Raw genomic sequence first — 26400 nt, 5'->3', positions numbered from 1 at the left:
TACAGTATCTAAAGAGAAGTCTGCTGCTGCTGCTGCTGCCAGGAGCAGTATCACAGCTTGTCTAACGTTCAGGGCTTTAGGCAGCTTGTTGGAAACTCAGTGGTATTTCCATTCTGCAGGCTAGTTGCTCCATTAAGTAGAATAAAACAATAATCCTTGGTGTCAGCTTGATAGTGCAGCACTGGAAGATGAACTTCTGGTCTTTCAGAGCCTGGTCATCCCCATTAGTGCAGGATTGTATGCAAAAAAAGAGGGTTATCCCAGTCCAGGGCAGAAGATTGTGATCAAGACATCTCTTTTTCTCCTATCCCACATGGTCATTGTCATCAAAGGACAAATAAATCACACTGGCACTGAAATAAGCCAGAGCACAAGAGGGCCAGAGGTCAGTCTGGGTCTCTCCTAGGTAGGACATTCCTGGTAGTGGCCTCTTGGCAAAGGGAGAGCAGGAGGAGGGTGAGGAAGCTTGTTCTCATCCTGTGTCCTGATAGGAATGGAGGTCCTGATGTAGTGCTACAACAGGAGTATCTACACCCGGAATAACCCTACAGAATAGCCCTGGATAATCATTTAGGGCACAGTGGCACACTATTGCAAGTAACCTAATTCTGCTCCTGGTTCTGTGTTTGATCCAGTACCTTGACACGGGGGTGGATTGGCCAGTGGAGACATAACCAGCAAGGCCCCTTGACTTCTCCTGAGGCCTTGCAGGGAACCAGGAAAGGCCATGGTAACTGTCCTGGGCATCTCCAGCATCCCCAAACTACCACAGAAAGGCTCTAAGATCTTCCAGGTCTCAGTTCCTAAAGAGGGTGGAGAAAAAGGGGGAAAATACATGAAAGGGTAATGAGAAGAGGGAGCAAAACTGAGCACTGAGATGAAAGCTCTGTGCCATTGGCGATGGAATCTCTCCAGCCCAGCCTGGCAGCTGGTGTGGAGCAGTGTTTGTGGGAGACAGGGATAGATAGCTGCACGGAGAGATGGACAGATAGTAGGGTTTGGGGTATTCTTCTGCTGGAAACGTTTTCAGCTTGTTTTGTGCAGGGTTTGATGTGAAGGGGGTTCAAGTCCAGACAGGACCAGGAGGAACTGGGAGGCCGTGGCAGGAAGAGTCAGGATGAAGCCATTCATCCTGCTGGAAGGCTGTTTGAAGAATCCTTTTACTTTGGATTATTTGTCTCCAGCTCTTATCTAGTGCTTGTTCTTCTGGTGTTTCTTGTGCTGTGTCAGTGTCCATGGGCTTCCCCAGGATGCCTGTGGCTCCCTGCATTTCTCTTACGAGGAAATCCTGCTCTTTAGGTCTGAGGGATGGCTGCATGGCTGCTCTCCAGATCAACATAACACAGAGCTGAGCATGGAGCAGTGCACAGCAGGGTCAGAACAAGAGGTGGGGTGGTAGGTGGAGAAGGAAAAAAAGGTTAAATGGAAGCAGGAGTGAGAAAAGAGAAAGAGAATTTCAGGAGAACAACCTCTTCCCTTCTCAGGCTCTTGTGAAAGCCTCAGTGCCTGCAAACCTGATTCTGGCTATTTTAACTATCTTAGATTTTCCCCCCTGCAGCAAGGGCAGGGGGCCAGCAACCTCCACCCCAGCCCTGTTCTTGCCAGCAGAAGTTATTATTATTTTTTGTTCCCTGACAACAATGCCCTGGTAATTTTGGTGCTCCTGTTCCAACATGACCAGCCTTCCTCTCTGCCCTTTCCAGGCAGCAAGCAGGAGAAAGGCAGACGCTCCTTTCCCATTGCTGTGTGCAGACAGGCTGCTGGAGCACAGTCTGTGCCTGCCTGCATGCAGGCAACAGAAGGGACTGTTTCTGGACCTTCAGGTGGATGCAGAGCTTGGCTAATTGGACGGGTGTAATTAGGACCTTTGACAGTTTTGTTCAGTCTCTTTAGGATTCAGCAGAAACCTTCAGGGCCTCATGCAAGAACACAAATAAAGGACACCCACTCAACTCCATCACAAGTCCCATGGGACAGGCTGGATGGGGTTTTCCAGGAGGGCAGGGTGCTGATAACTCACACACATGCACATGCACACACAAAACACTCATTAAAACTAAACATGCACTTCCCAGGCCTTGTAGTGGACAGCAGAAAGAACCAAGGAACTGTGTCCCCAGGCCACAAAAGCTGATGGCAGATCCCCTTTAATAACAGCTTCCACTTCCATTTTAGCCCTCTGGCCTCACAAGGTGTACAACCAAGCAGCAACAAATGAAAATGTGCATTCATTCCAGGGGGCTTCTCTCAGGAGTCGTGTGCAGTGTCCATCTCCCCACCTCCGGCTGCTCCGTGGCCATGTGAACGTGGCTGTCCGTTTGTGCATCTCGGCATCGCCCAGCATTGCGGCTCCAAACGGGAATTAGGGTGATTAACCCTAATTAATTAACCACAAGGGCTGTCAGATCCCAGGGCAGAGTGGTAACTGGCTCCAGAGGGGAGAACTGGGAGCCGCGGTTGGGCGCAAAGGGACAGAGTTTGCCTGAGGTCAGGAGGAGAAGCCAACCCTTTGTCTTGTGGCTCAGCAGATGTGAAGATAAACCAAAAAATTCCATCTGGTGAGACTCCCAGCTGGGATACAGTACAGGTTATGTGACAGAGAGCAGAGTCAGCTCTTACTCCCCAGGAGATCTGAGCATCTTCAGTGGTACAGACATTCAAGAGTGTCATAAAGTCCAGTTCATCTGCCTTCACTGCAGTCCTCCTTCTCCAGCACTAGAAAGCTGAGCTATGATTCTGGTTTTTTTCATTTTTTTCATTAAGTCATGAAAGGATTTCAGGGTGTGGCCAGACAAATCCAGATAGTCACTTCAGAGTGGTTAAGTTCCCTTCCATCAGCTGGCATGCAGTAATCCAGTGCAAACAAGGTGTAAGTCTGCTGCAAGTGGATTTTGCAATCTGATAAACCAGAAACATCCCCAGTGTCCACATGGGTGTCAGGCAGCTCTCTTGTCAATATCTGTGTGTCCTGTGGGCTTGTTAGGCCAAGATTATGAAGCATTCCCTGAGGTAGCTGAAGTTCTGGGCTCAATAGCCAACCTGTTGGGACAGGAGCATCAGAGATCTCCGTGAACTGCTGCTGCAATTCCTTCTCCAGGCCCCCATTAGGAGAGCATTTCCATGAGTTTTGCTGTTAATGGACCCCTACAGCCTCTCACTAACCTGGGAAAGTTTTAAGAGCTCCAGTGGGCTCTGTGCTGAGTCCTCTTCACCTGCTGAGATGGTAAAAGGATGATTAGGGAGAGAATAAAACCACTATGACAGACAAGCAAACAGAATTTTTCAAGCCATCTTGTCATAACACATAAAGGAGTGTTGATTTATGATTGTAAAGGCATCAAATAAATGTTTAGCGCTGTGGCTGGTGCCAAGTGTGAATAATCCCAGAGAACAAGTGGAAACGGTGAACAATAGTCATGCTCCAAGCAGCTTCTCCTTGCTCCCTCCTTCAGCTGCTTTCCTGCAGCCATTTGAAGTTTTCTCCTGCCTGTCGTGCTCAAAAGCATGGTACACCTGAATACAATAGTATTAATTAAAGCTTTCTGGCCTTGGACCAGAAATGAGAGTTGAGGTGGGTTTGTGCAGTTGGGATTTACAAGTCTCCCAGGACACACAAGTTCACATGCTCACACCACTGCACATGCACACGGCATCACATGCAAAGCATTTCCCAGGGTAGCATGAGCCTGGGTCACTGCTTGCTGTACTCAGGGAAACTCACCCTGCCTTTTGTTGGTGTGAAGAAGCAGAACTTCCCTTCACAAGGAAGAGGAAGACCTTGATAACTGGGAGTGGACAAAAACACTCACAGGTGTCAGACTTGATGACTTTCAGGAGGTCAAACATTACATATACAATTTCCATCACTGGTAAAGCAGTTGTGAAAATGATCTAGAGCTGCTTTTCCCCAAAAGTGAAGAGTCAAGGCACTCTGCAATGATTGTTATGAAACCAGACATGGAAACAGAAGCCTCAATTCCATCCTTTCCACACTTGTGTCTAGTCAGCTTAGTCGTGGACAGGCCAAAAAGAGGCAATTATGATGATTTTGTTTCAACTCCAGTTTATTATAGCCACAGTTCCTCCCTCCTGCATCCATCCTATTCCCTGTGGTTAAACTGCTGTGTATTTTTCAGAAATCCCTCAAATATTGCAATTGTTGGAGGACTCATCCTGTCTCTCAGCATGGCTTAAATAATACACCAACATTATTATCGACCGTGTACCTTATTTTTAGCCCCAATGCATTTGTTCTAGCAGTTGAATAGAGGGTATTTCCCAAGACAGAAGACAAACTTTTGTCAAAACACTGTAAATTACAAAGAGCAAAGTTCAGCACAGGGAAAAGAGGAGTTGGGACTTGTTAAGAGGCCAGGCTTGTGCCAGCACATGCAGAATGTTTTTTACTTAGAGGCATAAGAAAAGTTTTGTTTTCATGGTCCTGCAGCTTTTCTCACCTAATGCCTTGCCAACCCTCAACTGATGCAGGCATCTGGTAGGTGTTCCCCCTCCTCCATGGTCTCTGTGATCAGAGAGCAAGAGCAACACCTCCACAGAGGGATTCACGCTGGGAGGGGATGGGTTACCCTCTGGGGGTATCTGTCTTTCTCCTCTGATCACAAAGGGAACCTGAAACGGGACAGGTGGGCAGGCTGATCTTGGGCATTGAGGGATCTGATCAGCCCTGGCTTTTCTTGCATGCTGAGTCTTGGAGCTCAAACGGTTTCTTTCTTGGCAGGTCTGATTTCCACGACTTCACGGCAGCTGGATCGAGAATACAAGGCTGAACATATCCTAGAGGTGGGTAATGATGATTGTAATTAGCTTTATTTACCTACAAGTGTATTAAGTCCTCAAAGAGCTTTCCTTGCAAGTTGGAGCACAGAGAAGGAATCTCATCCCATCAGCTCCCAACTGCTGGGAAACTTAATTAAATGGTGTGTGTTAACCCAAGAGACAGCTGCAGCAGTACTGTGGGGTTTATTATTTTCTTGCTGAAGACTGGAGCAAAAGTTCTGCTCTGGAAGCTGTGGGAATGCAGAAGAGGACTGGAACTGTCCTCTAGCAGGATGGTTTATACATTATGGGGGAAAGAGCAAGCCAGAAAAATCCACCCTTGTTTATCTCATTGTATCAGACATTGCTGTGTAGCTTTGGTCACCGGCCCCCATCCTCAGCTGCTCCCAGCTATGAGTATTCCCATCAGAGGGATCTGGAGGTTTTTGAGTCCATCGGGGTGATGGGGATAACACGTTTCTCTGTGCAATGCAACATGCTGTGAGCATGCACAGGCAGGGCAGGGTGAGGATGGCTGGTACCTCGCCAAACCATTGCAATATGAACATTTTCAGCAGCGTGATCTCCAATGACCAGCCTGACCCACTGCCCAGAGCAGCTGGGAGCAGGAGCCCTGCAAACTCATCCCCCTGTGCATGGACAGGCCCTGCACAGTGCCTGCTAGAGCCACCAGGCTTTCCCCTGCAGAGAGGAGCAGCACCTTTGAAAATGTTGAGATAAAATGCAGACCCACACAAAAACCGCTGGCTGAGTCATTGCCCACCAGGATGGAGGCTGGCTGGACACACTCCAGGTCACGTCTAAGGGCCCTGTCACCTACTCCCTTTGCTTGCTGACAGGTGGCTGTCTCTGACAACGGAGAGCCAACCCTGAAGTCCACCAGCAGAGTCGTGATCCAAGTCTTGGATGCCAACGACAGCCCTCCCAGTTTCCCCCACAAGCTCTTCATGGTGCAGCTCCCCGAGAGAGAGGCCTCGGAGACCCCACTGCCTGTCTACAGGCTGATCGCTTCCGACCGTGACCAGGGCCAGAACAGCCAGATCACCTACACCATCGAGGAGGAGGAGGAGGGGATATTCACCATCAACCCCACAACTGGCACAGTCTTCTCCAGGAAAGCTTTTCCTGCCTCTGAATACAACATACTCACGGTGAGAGAAGAGGGAAACACAAAGAGCTGATGGGGAGAAGTGTGTGGAGAGGGAAAGAGAGAAAAGGGTTCAGAAACAGAAAAGATAAAAGGAAAGAGATGGAGAAAATGCAGCAGTGGGAGGAGAGCTCGAATAAGGGAATTGTTTTACAGGGAGAGAAACTGGAAGGGAATGATGGGAAATGCAGAAGGTAGGAACCTATTAAAAATGGACAATAAATTTAAAATTAACTGTCCAACCTAACCTTCAGAAAGGAATACAGTAATCCATGATCCCATATGGTTATGGACCCAACCTGAACAGCCTTGAACATCATGCCTCTGTTTGGCATTCTGATCAGGCCATGGAGCTTGGATGCTCAAAGCCCTTTCAGAGTCTGTGGGTCCTTGCAATAAGACTTGTGATCCAGGTCTCTGCTATGGATAGAGCTTGGCAGATTTACTTGATGGTAAAGAGGAATTTGGGTTGCATGGCTCTGCCTCGGAAGCAGCCAGAGCATGGACCACTGGCTCAAGATTTGTTTCATGGGATTTTGGGCACACTGGGAGCTGAAATTCCTGGTGGGTGGGAGAAGAAGCTTTCCGTGGAGTTCCCATGAGCTAACTCAGCCTTCTCCCTGACTGCATGCGCCTTTCTCGGCAGGTCAAGGCCACAGATGGCGGCAGCCCCCCACTCTCCTCCCACGTCAGACTTCACATCAGCTGGGTGGCCCGGCCCAGCCCTTCCTCAGAACCACTGGCTTTTGATGAACCCCACTTTAACTTCGCCGTGATGGAAACAGATCCCGTGAACCACATGGTGGGAGTGATCAGCATCGAGATGGGCCCCAGCCAAGTGTGGTTTAATATCACAGGTGAGACACAGAAACTAGAGCAGGGCAGCAGTGTCTGGGAGCCTTTGCTCCGGCTCCCTTGGCTTTCAGCGCTCGCATGCCTGAGCTAATGAAGTTGTTTGCTTTAGGTGTAGGTGAGCTACAGGGAGAGCTTTCTCACGGGCACCAGAAGGTTTAAACAGCCATTAGACAAAGCTGCCCATCCAAGGCCTCTGGTGCCAAGTGCAATTACCTAACACGCTTTTTAAATTACATTCTGGAACTTGCCCGTGTTTGAGGTGCTCTCCGATGTCGCATGAGAGGCAGGGCATGCCAGTGCCAGCTCCTCCTGGGAATCAGGTGACACTGTTGGTTTTGTTAAAACTGCCTGCAAGGATCCAGGTGTGTGGCTGGGTGTTACGGACACCCCCTGTATTTCCCTCCATGTTGAGTCTTGAGCAGGGAACTGAGAAGGAAGCATTCCTCAAAGACCTGGTCTGCCCTAACTTGTGGGGCTCTCCCTTCCACCTCACCACATCCCAGGGATGATTTAGACATGGAATGTGGAACTCTAGGGCCTCCTCTAAGACACACGATTCAGAGGGGACGTGGGCTGTCACCCCAGGGGACTCTCCAGGCAGCGTGTGCAGAACTGGTCCTACCAATGAGGGCCAATTGTGCTCACGTAATTTGATGTTTTGAAGTGGTGCCCCAATCTACCTTGCACAGCCTTTCCCTGGTACTGCCTGCAGGGCCTGCCCTTGTCAGACAAAGCCTTAATTGGGCAAGCGAATAGTTTTTCCCCTTACTGTGTTAGGGCAAGGATATTGGTGTATAAATACAATTAAGCAACAAGAGATACAATGCTACAAGGAGCAAGACAATATCAGTGAAAGGTTTATCCAGCATTAGTAGTGTCTGCTTGGGTCTGAAGAATTAATGGTGTATTCCTCTGAATGCTACCCCATCATTTCCCTGCTGAGTGCTGGAGCATAGCTTGGCCTCATCTTTCCCAGTACCCAGTGTACCAAGTGATGCTCAAGGCTCTCTTAGTTTCTATCCTGGTGGAAAAGGACAGGATTTTATTTTCCCTGCAAGGGAAGGAAAGTTCACGGTAGCTAGCAAGCAAGAGGGTGATGGAGAGATTCAGGAGCCTTCAGCACCTCATTCAAAGTTTCACCTTTCCCAGACCACAAACACTCTGTCACTGGGGTTGATGGAGTCTGCAAAAGCTCTGACAAAGCAACATTGGCCTTCCCTCTTTTGTCAGGGAAAGACATCCAGGCATCTCTCACTCTCTGTCTGCTTCTTTCTGTCTCCTTCCCAGGAGGAGAGCAGTGGTCCAGATGGCTGGTGAGCACTGCATTCCTCCAGCAAGGGAAGATATGTAATTTTACAACCAGCAAATATTTTACCAGCTGGTAATAGAATAAAGCAGAATCCAGAGCATCTAGTAGCCAGGAAGAAAGAAGTTGAGACCTGGGATCAATCACAGAAAACTGTTTCAGCCTCTCCATATCTCAGAGGAGCTTTGCAGGGTTTAATGTGCAAGAGGGGCCCAACTGACCCCAGCAAGCGAGGCATGAGAAAGGAGCTGCCATGCCAGGGCTGAGCAGCAGTAGAGTGAGGGACAGCCTTCTGCTGCTGAGCTGCTCAGGCCTGCTGTTCCTGGCACTTCTCAGCCATCTGGGTTGGAGGCAACAGGCTCTGCTCACCCTGGAAGCACCGTCTGCCTCCCCAACTGTTGGTGTGTTGGGAATTCAGGTAGCTCACAGGCTCCCAGCCATGATGATGAGGACCAATGCTGATATGCCCACAGTGTGACCTTGAATCAGAAGCCAGCAAGAGCCCTGTTCTACCCAGCAGGTCCCTGATCCATGCTAAGCCAGTGATGCTGCATGGCTGGAAACCTTGTGCAAATAAATCAATGCTCAAATGTGCCTGTTGCCAGTCTAGCCAGGACATCACATGCATAAGTGCATCCTTCCCCCTTCTCTCCTCCTCTTCATTTTCTCTAGTTCTGTTCACCTTCCTTTTCACACTCCTTTGTCACCGTCTGTGAGTACCTCTTTGTCCAGCTTCTCCTTGTTCTCCCTGTCTCCTGTGTCTGTCAGTCTATCTATCTATCTATCTATCAATCACATGTTGTTTTAAGTTTCCAGATTTGGGAGAAACCTTACCTATGGCACTATCCCCAATCTAGCTGACAGTAACTGCCCTCCTGTTTCCCTTTTCCATCTCTCCCTTGTCCCAGGTGGTGATGATGACATGGATTTTGACATTGAAAAGAGTACAGGCAGCATGGTCATTGCAAGACCCCTGGATGCAAGGAAGAAGTCAAGCTATAACCTGACAGTAGAAGTCACTGATGGGTCCAGTACAATCAAAACCCAGGTAATGTTTTTTTCTTTAGTAGAGACCCTATTGAGAGGGAGCATGTGCCAAAGGGAACCTTTATTCTGAGTCTACTGAGCTGTGGATCAGGTGCCAGGCACAGGAATCTCCTTACCCTGTGATCTTACATTACACAGTGACCCAAGTCTTACTTACGCCAAGCTAAGATTGTTTTTATGTTGTTGGAAACACAACTGGTCTAGGAAAGCCTGGGTCTTTTCTGTTGATCCCAGCCAGCATGCAAGGACACATCTACACCACCAGCCAAGCTGGGCTGGCAGTTCACACACTCACACCTCAGCTTGGTCTCAGCTGCTCAGGCTGAATTCCAGCACAGCTGGGACAACGGCTTAAGGAAAGTGTGTACACAGTTAGGTCAGGCTTGGGTCCGTGTTCCCATGCCAAGGGGTGTTCTTGGGATGTGTTAGCCCAGGTACAGCCAGCACAAATGCATCTGCAAGAGGTGAGGTCAGGCCCAGGGAGTGAGTGGGGCAACTGCAGAGATGCTGTGTGCTCTGAGTTGCCACGTAAAAAGTAAGTGCTGGTGAAAGGAGGCACTTCACTCTCAGGCATGTCCCTGAGCCCCAGCTAAAATGATGAGATTTGCCCATCTTTACCTACCCTGAGGAGGGATGTTCAGGGCTCGATCTTTCACTCATCATTCTCTCCACACTTCAGAAGCAGCCAAAAATCCAGCCCTTGCTGCACAGGAAGACCTAGAACGTGAGTCACCTGTCAGTGACGCTTATCATGGGAAGTTCACTGTGGGGGGTGATGAGTGAGGAGCTCCACCATTCCTGTGAAACGTGATGCTAAGATGCTAACGGATGGCCACTTGTCTCAACTATCTTCAAGTATTGTTCCAAATAAACAAACAAAGCCCCACCTTGCCTGGTGTGCATGCCCTGCCACCTTGCATCTCATCCCCACGTTTATTTTGGCACTCGAGGCCGCTAGCAGATGTCAAGAAACCTGCTTCTGCAAAACCCCCGTGGCATGCTCAGGTCTGCTAAAGGAAGCAAATTATTACACTTGGTTGGGACTTCCTAAGATGCAGGAAGCACATCAGTAGGAGGGTCAGGACAGCCAGAGTAGGGGACCACACAGAAGAAAGTAGTGACTTCCCAGGCAGGATTCAGGATTCCCTGGGGGGGGCTGTTAAATGCAGAGAGGAAGACTTGGCTAAAAAGGGTAGAACAGAAATTTTTGAAAATATCAGAAATATTTTGAAAATACCAGAACAGAAATATCTTGAGATAGGCCAGCCCCTCCCTTCTTTTACCAAACATCCCCCTTCTGTCAGCTTTCTGGTGAGTAAATAATGGGCTTGCTGTGTAGGCACCAGCCAGCAAAGCTGGCACCACAGCTGAGCCACTGCTGCTTTCCACAGCAGGCTGTGACTGTTTCCCCATGTGCCAAGTGCAGGCGTGTTCACTCTGAATGCTGTGCCAGACTGGAGAGATTTTAAAAAAGGAGAGGAAGCAAACTGAAAAACACGAAGGGCAAGGCACAGCAGGAGTTCCTTCGGATGAAGGACAAAAGGGCTCCCAGTCATCGCGGATGGGAAAGCTCCAAGAGGTGGAAAACTGTGGTGGTTACGGCACTCAGAGTGTGTCAGTGCCCAAGAAGGATTGGTAGCTGAGATTTTACATGGCTGCATGTCCAGTTGCTGCCCTCACTGTGCTGTCTCCCCCACAGGCATTTATCCACGTGATCGACATCAACCAGCACCGTCCCCAGTTTCTTGAGAGCCATTACGAGGTGCGGATTCCTGAAGATACCCCCTCAGGGAGAGAAATCCTTCAAGTCAGTGCAACAGACAAGGACAAAGGAAAGGGGCTCATCTACACCATCCATGGCAGTGTGGACTCCAAAAGCACAAGACTTTTCCAGTTGGATCCAGGCAGTGGAGCCCTCACAACAGCAGAAGGCTTCAGTTCCCAGCCCATGCCTCAGCACACCCTCACAGTGATGGTGAGTCCTAACCAAGCCCTGCTGAGTCCACCAGCTTGGCTGCAATATGTGGGTCACTGGAGAAATTAAAAGTGGTTCTAGTCTTTGAGGGAGGATTTGTCTGGAACAATGGGGAAGAGGAAAGCAGGGTGTTAACCCTCACTATATGGCTAAATGTAGTTAACACCCTGCATTCCTCTAACCACCTTCTTTGGAGGGCCACTGGATTCTTACAAAAGAAAACAGAGTGCATAATAGTTAATGTTTGGTTTCAAACTCCAGGCTGAGGTTTGGTGCTGAAACTTCCAGGCTCATTCCCAGACAAGGGCTTGGTACCACTGCAAAACACCCCCCTCTGTAAGAGTGCTGATGAGTTACTTGGAAGATGGTGTAGGCAAGACTGGCTTGTCCCTGAGTGTGACTGTTCCTGCTCTCTCTCTGCCATTCAGGTACGAGACCAGGAGGTCCCCATCAAGCGGAACTTTGTCCGAGTCATCATCCACGTGGACAGCTGCAACCTTCACCCTCCCCAGTTCAGCAGCATCCATTACGAAGCAGAAGTGCTGGACTCGGCAGTGGTGGGCACAGAGGTTATACAAGTCAGAGCCCTTGATCAGGACCAGGGAGCCAATGCTGAAATTCACTACTCCCTTCAGGCAGGTGAGAGCCATGCAACAGGACAGTTTAGGTTATGATCATACCTGCATTACCATGCTCTAACTGGTGGCCACTTGACCAGCTTTTCTCTAGCTGTTGCAAAGAACAGCAAATGGCTGCACAGTTCTAAAATGTGATTTTCTTCCTACCCAGGAAAAAATCTAGAGTAGGTAGTTTCTGTATTATGGAATATTAGCATCTTTTCTTAAGAAGACAGCTTAATGTTGAGTCACTGGTCTAAGAAAAAATGTGACTGGACGAGTTAGAACAATCTAAAATCTGAGTTCATGGACAAAATTCCTCTTTGTCCATGGGAACTATTCAGTTGTTAGGCAAAAGTACTCCAATTCCCACAGCAGTCATCATCATTCCACTATTTCTACCAAGAAACACATCCTCAAGGAATGGCGAGAACCCTTTCAGCATTGATTGGTGGTGGTTTTGAGTCATTCGTGCTCAGTGGGCAAATATTTTATCATTCACTATAAAGGTTAAAACTTAAGTATTTATGTCTGTGCCACACGGCCTATTTAGCCTGTAAATTCTTCACAGGAGACAAGCCATCCTTTGCTCCATCTTTCTCACTGCAATTTAGATGATCAAGGACTGAGGAATTTAATTGCTCCTGAAGTATTGGTAATTACAAGCATGACAGGGCTTGAAGGAACTAGTACTGTGTGTGCTACCATGTTCTGCACACGAGGCAAAAGCTTCAAGCACATGCTCTGCCACCACTAAATATGCTTAAATTAGAAGGGTGTTTATCTCCAATTTACATTTTGATTGATTCAAATGTTAGTTCACAGATCTCAATGGGTTCATTGTTCTTATAATTAAAATTGTTTAGAAATGAATTAATTTCTCCCAGTAAAAGAAACAGATGTTAATCAGGTCTGAAATCAGGAGAATCTATGAAAAAAGAGGTTCAGAAAACCAAGACCAGTAAGGTGTCTGCATTCTTCACTCTGTAATTTCTGTTCTTGCAGGTAATGGGGAAGGCTTATTCAGCATCGACCCATATTCTGGAATTATTACAGTTGCCCAGAAACTGGACCCATCCAGGCAGGAGCGATTTACTCTTATTGTAAAGGCAGAAGATCGGGGGTTTCCTCAGCTTAAAGATTCTGCTACGGTACATGTCCACATTAGACCCTCGGATCGAACCCCTCCAAAATTTCCAGAGGCCGAATACATCACAGAGATCAGTGAATCCACTCCTGTTGGCTCTCCCCTGATCCAGGTTTCAGCCACAAGCTTGTCACCAGTTAGCTATGAAATAAAAGATGGAAATGGAGATGGAGTGTTCTCCATGAACTATCAGTCAGGCCTGATTTCCACTCAGAAGAGCTTAGATTTTGAGCAGGTGTCTTTTTACCAGTTGAAAGTCCGTGGCACCAACATGGCTGGAGCATTTATGGATGCAGTGGTGCTTATCTATGTCATAGATGAGAATGACAATGTGCCTGTCTTCGTTAAGCCTTTCTTCCTTGGCTGGATCATGGAGAATGCCCCATCCCAAAGCATGGTTCTGGATGAAAGCAATGCTCCTCTTGTGACCTCTGCAACAGATGCTGATCAAGACTCCAATGCTCTGCTGGTCTATGAGATTTTGGAACCAGAGGCACAGAAATATTTCACAGTGGATCCCAGCACAGGGACGCTGACTAGTCGTGCTGATATAGACTATGAGCTCACCCCAGTTTTCCACTTCAGTGTACATGTGCATGACAGTGGAAGTCCCAGCTTGTTTGCATCCAAGCCTGCCAAGGTCACAATCCACGTTAAAGATGTCAATGATTCACCTCCAGTCTTTCTCAAAGACGCTTACGACATTTCTGTCTTGCTGCCTGCCCACCCAGGGATGGAGCTTCTCTCAGTGCAGGCAAAAGATGCAGATTCAGAGGTGACCTACAGCATAGTGGAAGGGAACCTTGATAATGCTTTCCATATCCACCCACTCACAGGTCTCATCTCCATTCTTAACACCACTGGCCTGAGAAGCTACCGAGAGCTCACAGTCAGAGCTGGTGATGGCTTATATAAGAGTACTGCTCTGGTTAAGGTAAATTTAACTCAGGTACAAGGTACTGGCTTGAAATTTGATCAAGACATATATACAGCAACTGTGATGGAGAACTCTACAGACGAGAAGACTCTAACCATTCTTGGGGTCAAAGGGTATCAGCTAAATGAACCCCTTTCCTATTCGCTTTTGAATGAAAAGGAAAGGTTCAAAATGATCCAAGCCTCAGGAGTTCTTCAGACCAAGGGTGTGAAATTTGACCGCGAAATGCGAGACATGCACGAGGTAGCTGTGGAAGTGAAGGACAACAGGAAGCCACCGAGAGTGTCCCAAGCCACAGTCAGGGTTTATGTAGAGGATGTCAACGACAACCCCCCACAGTTTCAGAATGTGCCATACTACACCTCCGTGCAGGATGGCACAGAGCCAGGGGATGTCCTTTTTCAGGTGTCAGCAACAGACAAAGACATAGGGGATAACGGAGCTGTTACCTACTCATTTGCAGAGGACTACAAATACTTTCGGATTGACCCTTACCTAGGAGACATCTCCCTTAAGAGGCCTCTTGATTATCAAGGTTTAAATAAATACAACCTCCGGGTCATTGCTAAGGACAAAGGAGAGCCTCCCCTGCATGCTGAAGAGGAGGTTGTGATCAGTGTGAGGAACAGGTCCAACCCTCTGTTCCAAAGTTTGTACTACCGAGTGAAGGTGCCAGAAAACATCCCCCCATACACATCTATCCTCCACATCCAGGCCCGCAGCCCTGAAGGCCTGCGCCTCATCTACAACATTGTGGAAGAAGATTCCCTGAAACTCTTCAACACCGACTTCAAAACTGGTGTCCTTACTGTCACAGGGCAGCTGGACTATGAGCTAGAGACAAAACACACATTCACTGTTAGAGCCACAGACACAGCACTTGGATCCTTCTCAGAAGCCAGAGTAGAGGTGGAGGTAGAGGACATTAATGACAACCCCCCCATATTTTCTCAGATCATTTACACAGCATCTGTCTCAGAGAGTTTGCCACCACAGACCCCTGTTGTCCAACTCTTTGCCTCTGATAAGGATTCAGGTAGAAACAAAGTGGTCTCCTATCAGATCATGGATGATGGTTCAGATGCTGCCAAGTTCTTTAATATTGATGCCAGCACAGGGCAAATAACAACAGCTCAAGCACTTGATTATGAAACAAATCAACAGTTCCGCATGAAAGTCAGAGCTGCAGATCATGGGGTGCCTCCACTCAGTAGCGATGCCCTGGTAATCGTAGATGTGACAGACATCAATGACAATCCCCCTGAGTTCAGCCAGCTTCAGTATGAAGCCAAGGTCAGTGAAATGGCTACGTGTGGGCACATTGTGATCAAAGTCCAGGCCCTGGACCCTGACAGTGGAGACACCACCCGGCTGGAGTACGTGATCCTCTCGGGTAATGACAACAGGCATTTTGCCATCAACAGCACTTCTGGGATAATATCCATGTTCAACCGCTGCAAAAAGGACTTGGAGCCATCTTACAATCTCAGAGTTTCTGCTTCAGATGGAGTTTTCAAGAGCACTGTGCCTGTGTATATCAACACCACGAATGCCAACAAATACAGCCCCTCTTTTCAGCAGAATGTGTACGAGGCAGAGCTGGCAGAAAATGCTGAGATAGGAACCAAAGTGATTGAGCTGCTGGCTATTGACCCAGATGGTGGCCCATATGGCACCATAGACTACACCATCATAAATAAACTCGCCCATGAGAAGTTCTCCATAGACAATAAAGGCTGTATTTCCACACTGCAAAAGCTGGACAGGGAAAATTCCACAGAGAGAGTCATTGCCATTAAAGTCATGGCCAAGGATGGGGGTGGGAAGGTAGCCTTCTGCACTGTGAAAATAATTCTTACAGATGAGAATGACAACCCACCTCTGTTCAAAGCCTCTGAATACACACTGTCCATCCAGTCCAATGTCAGCAAAGGCTCCCCTGTCATCCAGGTACTGGCTTACGATGCCGATGAAGGTGCAAATGCAGATGTCATTTACTCTGTTGACTCTGTGGAAGATGTGGCAGAAGACCTTGTGGAAATTAATGCTGCCACTGGGGTTGTTAAGGTCAAGGAGAGCCTTATTGGTTTAGAAAACAGAGCCTTTAACTTCAAGGTGAAAGCTGAAGATGGCAGACCCCCTCACTGGAACTCCCTTGTTCCAGTGAATCTCCAGATTGTCCCCAGGGAGGTGACATTGCCAAGGTTTTCTGAGCCCCTTTATACATTCTCTGCATCTGAGGATCTTCCAGAGGGGTCAGAAATAGGGTCAGTCAAAGCTTTTGCAGAGGATCCCATTATATACAGCCTGGTGAAGGGAACCACTACAGAAAGTAACAAGGACGAGGTGTTCACACTGGATGAACAAACAGGGGCTTTGAAAATCAAAAAACCCATGGATCATGAGACCACCAAGTGGTACCAGGTTGATGTCATGGCTCACTGCTCACATCAGGAGACTGAGCTGGTGTCTCTGGTCTCTGTGAATATCCAAGTGCAGGATGTCAATGACAACAGACCTGTGTTTGAGGCAGATCCTTACAGAGCTTTTGTCATGGAGAACATGCCTTCAGGAACCACAGTCATTCAAGTGACAGCTATTGACCAGGACATGGGAAGTGATGGGCAGGTGACCTACAGTCTGGAAGCAGAATCTGGCAACCTCCGCGGGCTCTTCACCATCGACGGTGAGAGCGGGTGGATCACCACACTGAAAGAGCTGGACTGTGAAGACCAGGAGATCTATCGCTTTTATGTGGTGGCGACTGATCACGGCAAGAAGGTCCAGCTCTCTTCCCAAACCCTGGTGGAGGTCACTGTCTCTGATGAAAACGACAATGCCCCGCAGTTCACCTCAGATTTCTACAAGGGGTCGGTCATTGAGAACGCAGAGCCGGGCCAGGTCGTTGTCACCCTGAGCACCATCGACGCAGACATCTCTGAGCAGAACCGGCGGGTCACGTGCTACATCACTGGTGAGTTTTTCCTGACTTTGAATCTCCAGTGGGCAGGAAGAGAGTATCATCTTAAAGTGAGGATTTGATACCTTGTCTTACAGCTTATTAGTGCAGAAATAGTGTTATGCTGACAGTCCTATGAGAAGCAGGAGATGAAGGCTGAGCTCCATCATGAGTTGGACTCTTCAGTTAATATATCTGGAGAATACAAAACCCTTTAGTAACTAACTGCAGTGGGAGGAATGATCATTAAAATAACTATCTCACCACTGAATCGTCCTATTTCTTTGGGAATAAATAAGTAAGATACATATAAGTAATTACACTGTACTGTAGAAATATTTATTTACACTTTCTCAAGAGAGGAATAATTAAGACAGTGTAATTGTAATATCTATTGGAAGAACAGAAGAGGTGGCACAGCAGGAAGGACGATTTTTCTCACATACAGATACTGTGATCTGTATTTAAGTTCTTTGACCCAACTTTTTCTCATGCCAGCAGTGCAGTCAGTTTACACATGACACATATACCTGTAGCCTGTCTGTGTTTTTAGTAACTATATATAACTTTTTGGTATTAAATGTGTTTCCTACAAAACCACTTGGAGTCTGGCTTAATAACAAAGCTGCAGTTAGTCACTCTGCACTGGGGGATGTTTAAAACGCTCACGTCAATCTTAGTAAAGGTTGTGGCTAACAAGAAATACTAAAACTTACACTTGCATCCCTGAAACATCACATAAGCCAACTAAAATTAACCACTGCTGTAAAATAGCAAGGTACACTGGAATGTTTGTTGTGCACCTGCACAAGTAGAAGCTTGATTTTATGGTATTTTTTGACCCTAAAGGGTCTTTCTAAGACCTGGAGCAGATACTTCAAATTAAAATGTTTGTTCAGACTCAAATGAGGACCCTTCAGGGTCAAAACATTAGGCCAGATCATGCTGCAGCCCGTTATCTATTATTGTAACCATCCAAAACAGGGGAGGAATGCTGGTACTTTCATTTGGTTTATGGCATGCCTAGGTATTTGAAAGCCTTTGGGAGGAAAGATTTAATCTATTATGTATTCACATTTCTGCCATCTTAAAGGTAGTAGTAACTTCCAAGTACTTTAAACCTGAGAGGATGCACATCGTGTTAGGGGGTGAACACCTTGTGCTCTCTGTGCTCTGCACAGAAGCAGCACAGGTCAAACACTACAAATAAATGTAAATGCAACGAAAGAGAGGATTAGGTGAACACAGAGCCCAGCTTCCCCCTGTCCACATTGATTTCAAACACTCAGAAACTAAATTGGGGCATAGGCTGGTGCTTCCCAGCATCAGAGGAAGAGCTAGTAGAGGTGTCACTGTGCCTCCAGCTCCACCACCTCATCACTGCAGCACAAATGAAAGCAGAAAGGGAGTGAATTTAATTTACCCCACTGTGCAAGACCCTTCAGAGTCCAACACAAACAGGATTCCACAGCCAGCTCTCTTCACTGACTCCCATTTCCTGCCGTGCTTCTTCCTGGGTCAGGAGAGGACACCAGCTCCTTCCCAGGAGAGGGGGATTCTCCAGTGGCAGCATCCAGCCCATTTAAAATCCAACATGTGTAACAACAGTAGGAGCAGGATTAATCTGGTGGACCAGAGAGCCTGCCTAGTCTGGATTTACCTCTCATCATTTGCCTCTTACAGAAACAAAAAGTAGCCCCAGAAAACAAAGCTATACATTAAATACCTATAGTTTAAGAGGAAGTACAACTACATATGGTGCCATAACAACAGGATCCAAACAATGTCTGCAGGGTATTTACAACTCTCAGATCCCTTTAGGAACATGCACCAAGAAAGACTGACAGGCTTTGGGAAGGTGAGACACTGGTTTTGAGGCAATGAATATGCACATCTGCAGAACATTACTGACTTTTCTGCAATCAGTTGTTTCCTTCTCCCACTGTAATGTGCAGACAGGGAATAACTAAAACATGCAGGGTATTTCCCAGCTGTGCAGTGAGGTTGACCAAAAGCTCCTCAGCTGCTGGATGCACCACCAGTGCCCTCTCTGCATCACCAGTGTGAGTCAGAGAGTCATGGAATGATTTCAATTGGAACAGACCTCTAAGAGCATCAAAGTCCTTCAAGTCTCCTAAGGAACCATCAGTTGGACACACCTATATTCCCTTTCCTTGTCACTTCTGATTTTAAGCATTTAGTAAATGCCTTTTTTTACTTGCTTCCTGCCCCCTTCTAGAAGGAGACGTACTGGGACAGTTCACAGTTGACCAAATTGAGGGTGAATGGACAATTTCTTCCAAGAAGCCTCTGGACAGAGAAGATACGGAGAAATATCTCCTCAAGGTTATGGCCTCTGATGGGAAATTTCAGGCTACCACTGAAGTGGAAATTTTTGTACTGGATATCAATGACAACAGCCCTGAGTGTGGCCAGGTGAGATGTCTGTTCTGGGACATCAGGGGCATAAAGGGAGATCCTGGGAGGGAAAGAACACAATAGCAAAGAAGAAAGAACAGGCAGAGCATGTTAAAGGGTTTGGCTTGTCATAATTCTTCTCACACGATCCTGTTGCTTTGATTATGCTTAACTATTTTAATTAAGCTGCATGTCAAGCAAGAATATTAAGTCTAGCCTCCAAGCGTGTTTGCCAGCAGCAAGTGAGAGCCTAAGCATTATGAAGAGTAATTTTTGGCGATAAACAATGCCAGGAAGCCTCCTGGGAAGGGGCATGTAAATTACTGAGTTTTATATCCTGCTAAGCTGGGAGATTCCCATCAGGAGGTTTGTTGCTGTCGAGAGCTGATCGCTGGTGTGGACGTCACCCCTGGTGAGAACGAACAGAGGTGGTTACTTCCCAAAGGAGATTTAAAGGCTTGTGTGAAATAAGCTCACTGGTCCCAGTCCACACCCCAGCAGCCAAGAATGGGAGGCACATTGTGTTCCCCTATAAACCACAGGGTTTATCCTTCTCTGTGAAGCTTCTGTTGGTCTGTTCCCCCCCATATGGGATGAGGGATTTTGGAGATGGCTCAGATGCCAACGATTTCTTCTGTCCTGTCCAGATATTCTACACTGGGAGAGTTTCTGAAGATGCTGGGCCGGGTCTTTTCATTTTGAAAATATCAGCGACCGACCCCGACGTCGGCAGCAATGCCCAGATAACCTACAGCCTGCACGGCCCCGGCGCGGAGGAGTTCCGGCTGGGCCCACACACAGGTGAGAGCAGGGCAATGGGATGCTTTTGTCCTCTCCCTCAGCAACCCCCAAGAAATGCAAGCTCCCAACATGGCTCAACACTTACCTCCTCTTGAGCAAACACAAGGAGCTCTTCATTCCAGCTGTCCCAAGCTAGGAAGGAATGGCCACAGCATCCAGGAGAGTGAGCTTCGCATCTTCCTGCTTGCTCTCTTTACAAATGTTGTTAAAATGAAGGGCAGACACTATTGCTAACAGCCAGGTCTCAAGGAGGAGAGAGCAGCAAGTATTTGGCTTGAGCCAAAGACACAAGTTCTAAATTCCAAAACACCTCTTGTCCCATCTTGGGCAGTGTATTTACCCAAACAGACTTTGTGATCATTCTAGAGATCACTTGGAGTTTGCTACATTGCAGAAAGCTCAATGCAGTGCAGTTTAGAAGTACAATTTATTTATGAACAGTTTTATCCCATGATGGTATCCCTTGGATGAAGTTCAGCTGAACTTGCAGGACTCCCCATGCGAAGCCTTGCCAGGGCCCTGGCTGGCAGTGATCCGAGGATAGCCCTGAGCAATGTGGCGTGGACACATCACCACTATTAGCTCAATTATTGTCTCCCACGGTTCATCCAGGAAGGCAGCTGAACCTCTCTGAGGTCTTGTAGGCTGTGGCTGTGATTGCTGGAGACAGGACCACCTCCTGTTCTTTCCCACAGGGGAGCTGACCACATCTGCACCCCTTGACCGTGAGCAGAAGCCCACGTACCACCTCGTAGCCAAAGCCACCGACGGCGGGGGCCGTTCCTGCCAGGCTGATGTGACGCTGATCATTGAGGACACCAATGACAACGCACCAAGGTTCTTCCCCAGTCATTGTGCCGTGGCCGTTTTTGATAACACCACAACAAAGACACCCATTGCCGTGGTTGCTGCCAGGGACCTTGATGAAGGTGAGTCAGAATGGGATTTATGTGTTGGTAGAGTTCATCTTTCATTCTGAATAGAAGCTTTTGAAACCTAGGGAAGTGCTACAGCAATGAGTTTAGATGATTGAATCTTGGCGAAGATGTGCCTGGATCTCATCACTGACATGTTCTTGACTACTGGGCTGGCATCAGCATTTTTGTGACCCTGTTGGGAGTGCAGTATCTGTAGAAACACGCAGACCTTCTTTGAGAGCGTGCTCAGTAACTGTAACTGTGATGCACAGCACAAACTGTGACACAGGGATCCAAACTGGACAGAAACTTTATCAAGGGTGGGGACTGAGAATGTGTGGAGTAAGGAATAAAAGGAGTTTTAGATATGGGCGAGGTAGGTAATCTGGATGGAGAGGTCCTCCTGAAGACACAAAGATATAGGTAAGGCTCCTAAGAAAGGAACTTTCAATAAACCTCTCCAGCAGAGACTGAATTTAGGATGACAGAGAAGCAAGATCGTATTTATCTTCTTTGGAAGCAGATATGAAGGGAAATTACATTTGAGAACAAGGTAATTCAAGAGGGGAAACGCCAGTAAAGGCAGGCAGGTGACACTGGTGGATAATGGTGAGGGTGGCCAGATGTCTGAACCTTCAGATGAGCAGGGGCGCACTCAATGTTCATATGATGTTCATAGAACATCATATTGTCCCTGGGAACTCCATTGTCCCTGGGAACTCCATTGTCCCATAGAACTCCATTGTCCCTGGGACTGAAGGTCATTAAGTTCATATAGTCTTAATAGATTATAAATAAACCCAGCAGCATCCCTACCCATGAATTACTGCAGCCTGTCCCTTACCCTTCCAGGTCTCAACGCTGAGGTGGTCTATTCTCTGTCTGACTCTGCCAATGGACACTTTTCAATTGAGGAAACCACAGGGGTGATCCGCCTGGAAAAGCCTCTGAAGGATTCCCAGCACTCAGCGTTTGAGCTGACAGTCTGTGCCACTGACCGAGGCACCCCGGAGCCCCTTTCTTCTCTGGGCACTGTCACTGTCTCTGTTGTGGATCTCAATGAATACCTGCCTGTTTTCCTGGCCTCTGAATACGTGGCCATGGTAAAAGAAGACGTGGCTGTGGGTACTGAGGTCCTCAACTTGTCAGCCCTGACGAGGGACAATGCAGAAAACACAGAGATCAAGTATGAAATTGTGAACGGCAATGACCACGGGAAATTCCAGCTCAATTCAAACACAGGTAAAATGATCTTGTGCCCGAGCAGGTCCAGGTTGATCCAACATCAAAGGCTGTCTCTGTGTGCATCTTCTCTGGTTCTTCTCCATTTGGCTCCCACTTCTGCTCCCTTCTGTCTGTACCCAGCACAAGGGTAGGGAATACAGTCTTCCTTTCTACTCCAAATTTTGCCATCCAGGTCACTTAAGGAGTGATCCAAATCTTGCTGAAATTAATGGAAAGATATTTCTATGTGTCTGAGACCTGAGACAGGTCCATGTGAATGAGGGATACATGGAGAACATGATGAGGAAATTTTCCCACTTCAAAACGCAGGAGAAAGCGGTTTCATTTAAAAAGTCTTTCCATCAAGGTCCCACGAGGAACCTCCAGCCCAGGGTAACAGGCAGCTTTATTGAGTAGCACTCAATGAGCACAGATAATAGCACCCCAACCATGGGCAGGTGTTGAGCCAGGATTACCAGACAAATAAAGCCCTGTTCTGTTTGCACAGTGATGTGATAAGAGCTGTTATCAGAAGGCCAGTGTTAACTCCCTGAAACGAGCCCTTGGCTGCGTCAGCAATGGCCTTCTGCCCTCGGCTGTAACATCCTCATCAATGGAGCCTCAGCCTCTCTGGTCACACAGCTCTTACTAATTATTCCACATCAAGGTGGTCAAAGTTAGGTCAACTACACCGTTTCAGCTGGCAGTTTGGCAGTTGCCTTGGCATATCTGAAGTATTCCAGGAAATCTCATGTGCCATTCATTCAAAGTCTTTTCTGTCGTTTCTTCCCCATCTGACAATGCAGGTGCCTTATACATAAACGGGAGCCTGGACTTTGAAGCGAGTCACGAGTATTACCTGTCCATTGAGGGCACAAGGAAGGGCTCAGCCTCTCTCAGCGATGTGACCATGGTGGTGATCAACATCACTGACATTAATGACCATGCACCAGAGTTCATCCAAGACCCTTACTTCACTGACATCCGGGAGGATGCTGCCGTGGGAGAAATCATCCTCACGGTATGATTATGAACCAGGCCAGCTGTCTTTACCAAGTCTTTATTTGTGCTATGCATTATTCACTCCTCTTGTGCACTTTTCCTTGGACACAGCGACCTCAGTGGGCTTGTGACATTCAACATCTAAAAATAAAGCATGACTTTAAAAAAGGATGATTGGCAGAATTCCTGAGACTCCATAGACAAGGAAAACACTTTGCTTTATAAGACACCTTTAAGGGAAAATTAGGAGTGGTCTCAGGAACTTTGAGAACATCCCAAGAAAACTAAAATGCTTGAAAAAAGACAATGCCTTTGTGACCTGAGGAAGGCAGAGGCTTCTCTGGGCAGAATAGCAGAGCCCAAGGGGATGTGGAGTTCCCTGTCCAGCCTGTTACCATCACAGGCATGGTAAAGTCAGGAAAGGGACTAGGAGAAAGCTGAGAAAACTATGTTGTCTTGAAAAAACTATTGGATGATACTTACTCAAATCACCTTCCTTTCCCCCTCCTCATTTGAGGCAAGCTCAAACCAATACCCTTAAATGACAAAGTGGTCCCTTTTCTCCATGGCATGTCCTTTTTGGCCCAAGGGTCCTAGCAGGGTTTTTTTTTTCTCCAAACAGGTGTCAGCTGATGACTTGGATGGGTCAATGAACAATCAGATCACATATTCCATCGTGGAAGGGAACCCTCTGGGACACTTTGCCATTCAACCCAAAAATGGGCAGATCAGCATTGCCAAGCATCTGGACAGGGAGGAGGTGAGTTCAGGAAAATGAGAATGGGAAGGCTGAAACAGATTTGTCCCAAAAGACTGAGGGAGAACAGTATGCTCAACTACCTCCTGTTTTCTGAATTATTTACTCATAATATTGTAGGTAGAAGACAAGGCATTGATTTGTTTTCTAGACTCAAAAATACTGCAGTAGGAAGGCTGGGATTTAGGAAAGGCAGTATAGCATCATAGAATGGTTTGAGTTGGAAGGGACTTAAAGGATCATCTAGTTCCAGCCTCTTCCATAGGCAGGGACACCTTCCACAGCTCTGAGTTTTGGTCTGCTCCACTGGTACTTCAAGCTGGCTGGGTGAGAGTCAGCCCCAAACTGGAAACCAGCATAGCTGGGTTCTGCTTCTCTGCATTACAGCATTAGAGAAAACAGGTGTGGGGAGGAGAAAGGTCACCTGGAAAATCTCTCATTCATAAAACACCAGCAGCTTGTCTAAGCCTGCCAGAGTTAGAAGCCTTTGGACAAGGTGGTGCAATTCTTGGGATGTCCTGCACAGGAACAGGAGCTGATCCTGATGGGTCCCTTCCAGCTCAGCTTATTCTGTGATGCTACTATTCTTAAACCACTACTGACAGGTGTTTGCCCAGCTTAGTTTCATCCATCTTTGCCAAGTTGTTTCTCTTCTCTGCAACTGTTGTAAGGCTGATTTAGTTTAGCAATGAGCTTTGATTGAGATTTATGGATGGAGAGCCCTAGCCAAGGGCAGAGCTGTGAGGCCATAGTGCATGGCCTTGGGCATTTCAACAAGATGCAGCAGAATAAAACTTCATTGTGAAAAAGCCACCATTCTGCCATTTCTCCAAGTAATCCTGCACTACAAATCCTCCAGATCCCCAGTTACTCCCTGACAGTTCGAGCCACAGACAACGGCCACCCTGCTCAGTTCAGTGATGTCCCTGTGCACATCCATGTGTCTGATGTCAATGACAACCCTCCTCGGTTCTTCCAGCTCAACTACAGTGTGGTGGTGCAGGTAAGCCAGGAGACACTTTGTTGTCCCGATCCCTCTCATGGCACTAAGGAACTCATGCCTGGGCTGCTGTTGGAGCAGAGTGGGGAGACAGTGATGAATCATATTGCTGCTTTGTGCTCTGTGTGTTCTGGGGAGGGAGTGGGATTCGTTTCCCTGTTCCTGATCCAGCAGCTGCTGGGGCACTGTAGGTACCTCTGGGCCATTTCTCTTTGCTTACCTTGCTCCAACAGCATCTTTCTCCATTTCAGGAGAAGGCTCCCGTGGGGACAAGTGTCCTGGAGCTGATTATGAGTGACAGAGACTCCCCAGAAAATGGACCACCATACTCATTCCAGATCACCCAGGGCAATGATGGGAAAGCCTTTGAAGTCACTCAAAATGGTCTGCTGGTGACATCATCTGTCCTGAACAGAAGAATGAAAGAACAGTACCTATTGCAAGTCCAGGTAGAGCCTGTGTTACTGTCCTGGTGTCTGAATTCCCCAGCCAGCTTAAGTAGCAATAAAATGTGATTAGCATGGCCCAGCTGAATGAAAACATCTCTGGCTTTGAAGAAATCCAATCCAGGCACAAATTGTGCAGCTTGGAGCCAGCTGCAGAGCTCATTTCTCCACACAGTCTGCCCACAAGAAGCAGGGGGCCAGCTTCTCTGTTGATAAAATCAGATAATATGATCATGAGAAATACTCTGTCAGCAGTTTCCTTAGACAGATGCTTTCCCCATAATCATTCTAGTGAATTCCAATTTAGAGTGAGACCTGGATCTGGTCCTACAAGCTTTCTCTAATTATCCTTGTCATTTAAGAAGTGGTTCAAGTTCCTCTTCAAAAAGGATTTGTATTGTTGCAGAATGAATTCATTATTTTTCAATGTTATCAGTAAGGATAGTCCATTACAAACAAAAGGATAATAACATGTAAAGTACATACTTCTTCAGTAATGGCAGTTGTTGTAAAAGCTGGGTACTATTATATTACAAACCTCAACCTCTAACTGCTTAGCATTAGGGAGAAACTTATCCCATAATCTGATTATTCGCATTTTTCTGTTTGAGGTTCCTTGACTCAGTGCTAGACAGACATTGTCAGAGGTGGCACAGGGGCTTAAAACAGCCCGGAAGGTGAGCGAATGTGCTGATGTGCGTAACTGCTTTACACCTCTGTGCACTCAGTTACGCGTGGAACTGCAAAGATTGGCAACATCACCAAAAATTGTGAACCCCCAGGAATTCAGAGCCACTCAGAGGTGCCCCAGCTGTTGCTGAGTGCACAGGAAAGTGAGCGTGACCCCATTGCTAGCAGAAGGCCTCAATCAGTCTCCATCCTGGAAGGGATGCTGCTCTTTCCCTGGAGCCTTCTCCAGGCAGAGCACCAACACTGCTGCCAATTTTTCCTATTCCTTCTTCATTCCCAATCTGCTGCCTGAGAGCTTCTGCTCACTGCTCCCTGAAAGGCTCTCTCCTTTGCAAGACCTCGCCAGTCAGGTGAGGTG

The 26400-nt window shown here is 47.4% G+C and overlaps 1 protein-coding gene across 1 annotated transcript in view; it reads left to right on the top strand.

Moving 5' to 3' along the window:
* The window catches only part of LOC121657785 (protocadherin Fat 2-like), a 56602-nt gene that overhangs the window by 17659 nt on the left and 12543 nt on the right, over positions 1-26400 (top strand). The window contains exons 4-18 of the mRNA XM_042013877.1: positions 4739-4800; positions 5637-5948; positions 6591-6801; positions 9014-9153; positions 10852-11127; positions 11556-11766; positions 12750-16802; positions 19027-19223; positions 19853-20006; positions 20702-20935; positions 21776-22165; positions 22954-23168; positions 23772-23909; positions 24766-24909; positions 25158-25355. Of these exons, the coding sequence (XP_041869811.1) occupies positions 4739-4800; positions 5637-5948; positions 6591-6801; positions 9014-9153; positions 10852-11127; positions 11556-11766; positions 12750-16802; positions 19027-19223; positions 19853-20006; positions 20702-20935; positions 21776-22165; positions 22954-23168; positions 23772-23909; positions 24766-24909; positions 25158-25355 (6935 nt within the window). The remainder of the gene's footprint in view (positions 1-4738; positions 4801-5636; positions 5949-6590; positions 6802-9013; positions 9154-10851; positions 11128-11555; positions 11767-12749; positions 16803-19026; positions 19224-19852; positions 20007-20701; positions 20936-21775; positions 22166-22953; positions 23169-23771; positions 23910-24765; positions 24910-25157; positions 25356-26400) is intronic.

Source organism: Corvus kubaryi, unplaced genomic scaffold, assembly GCF_017639235.1.
Source record: "Corvus kubaryi isolate FWS band 111438036 unplaced genomic scaffold, C.kubaryi_AGA036_p1.0 split1-37374, whole genome shotgun sequence".
Classification (NCBI taxonomy): domain Eukaryota; kingdom Metazoa; phylum Chordata; class Aves; order Passeriformes; family Corvidae; genus Corvus; species Corvus kubaryi.
The sequence above is the reverse complement of the archived record's forward strand: the minus strand, read 5'-3'. Positions and strand labels throughout refer to the sequence as shown.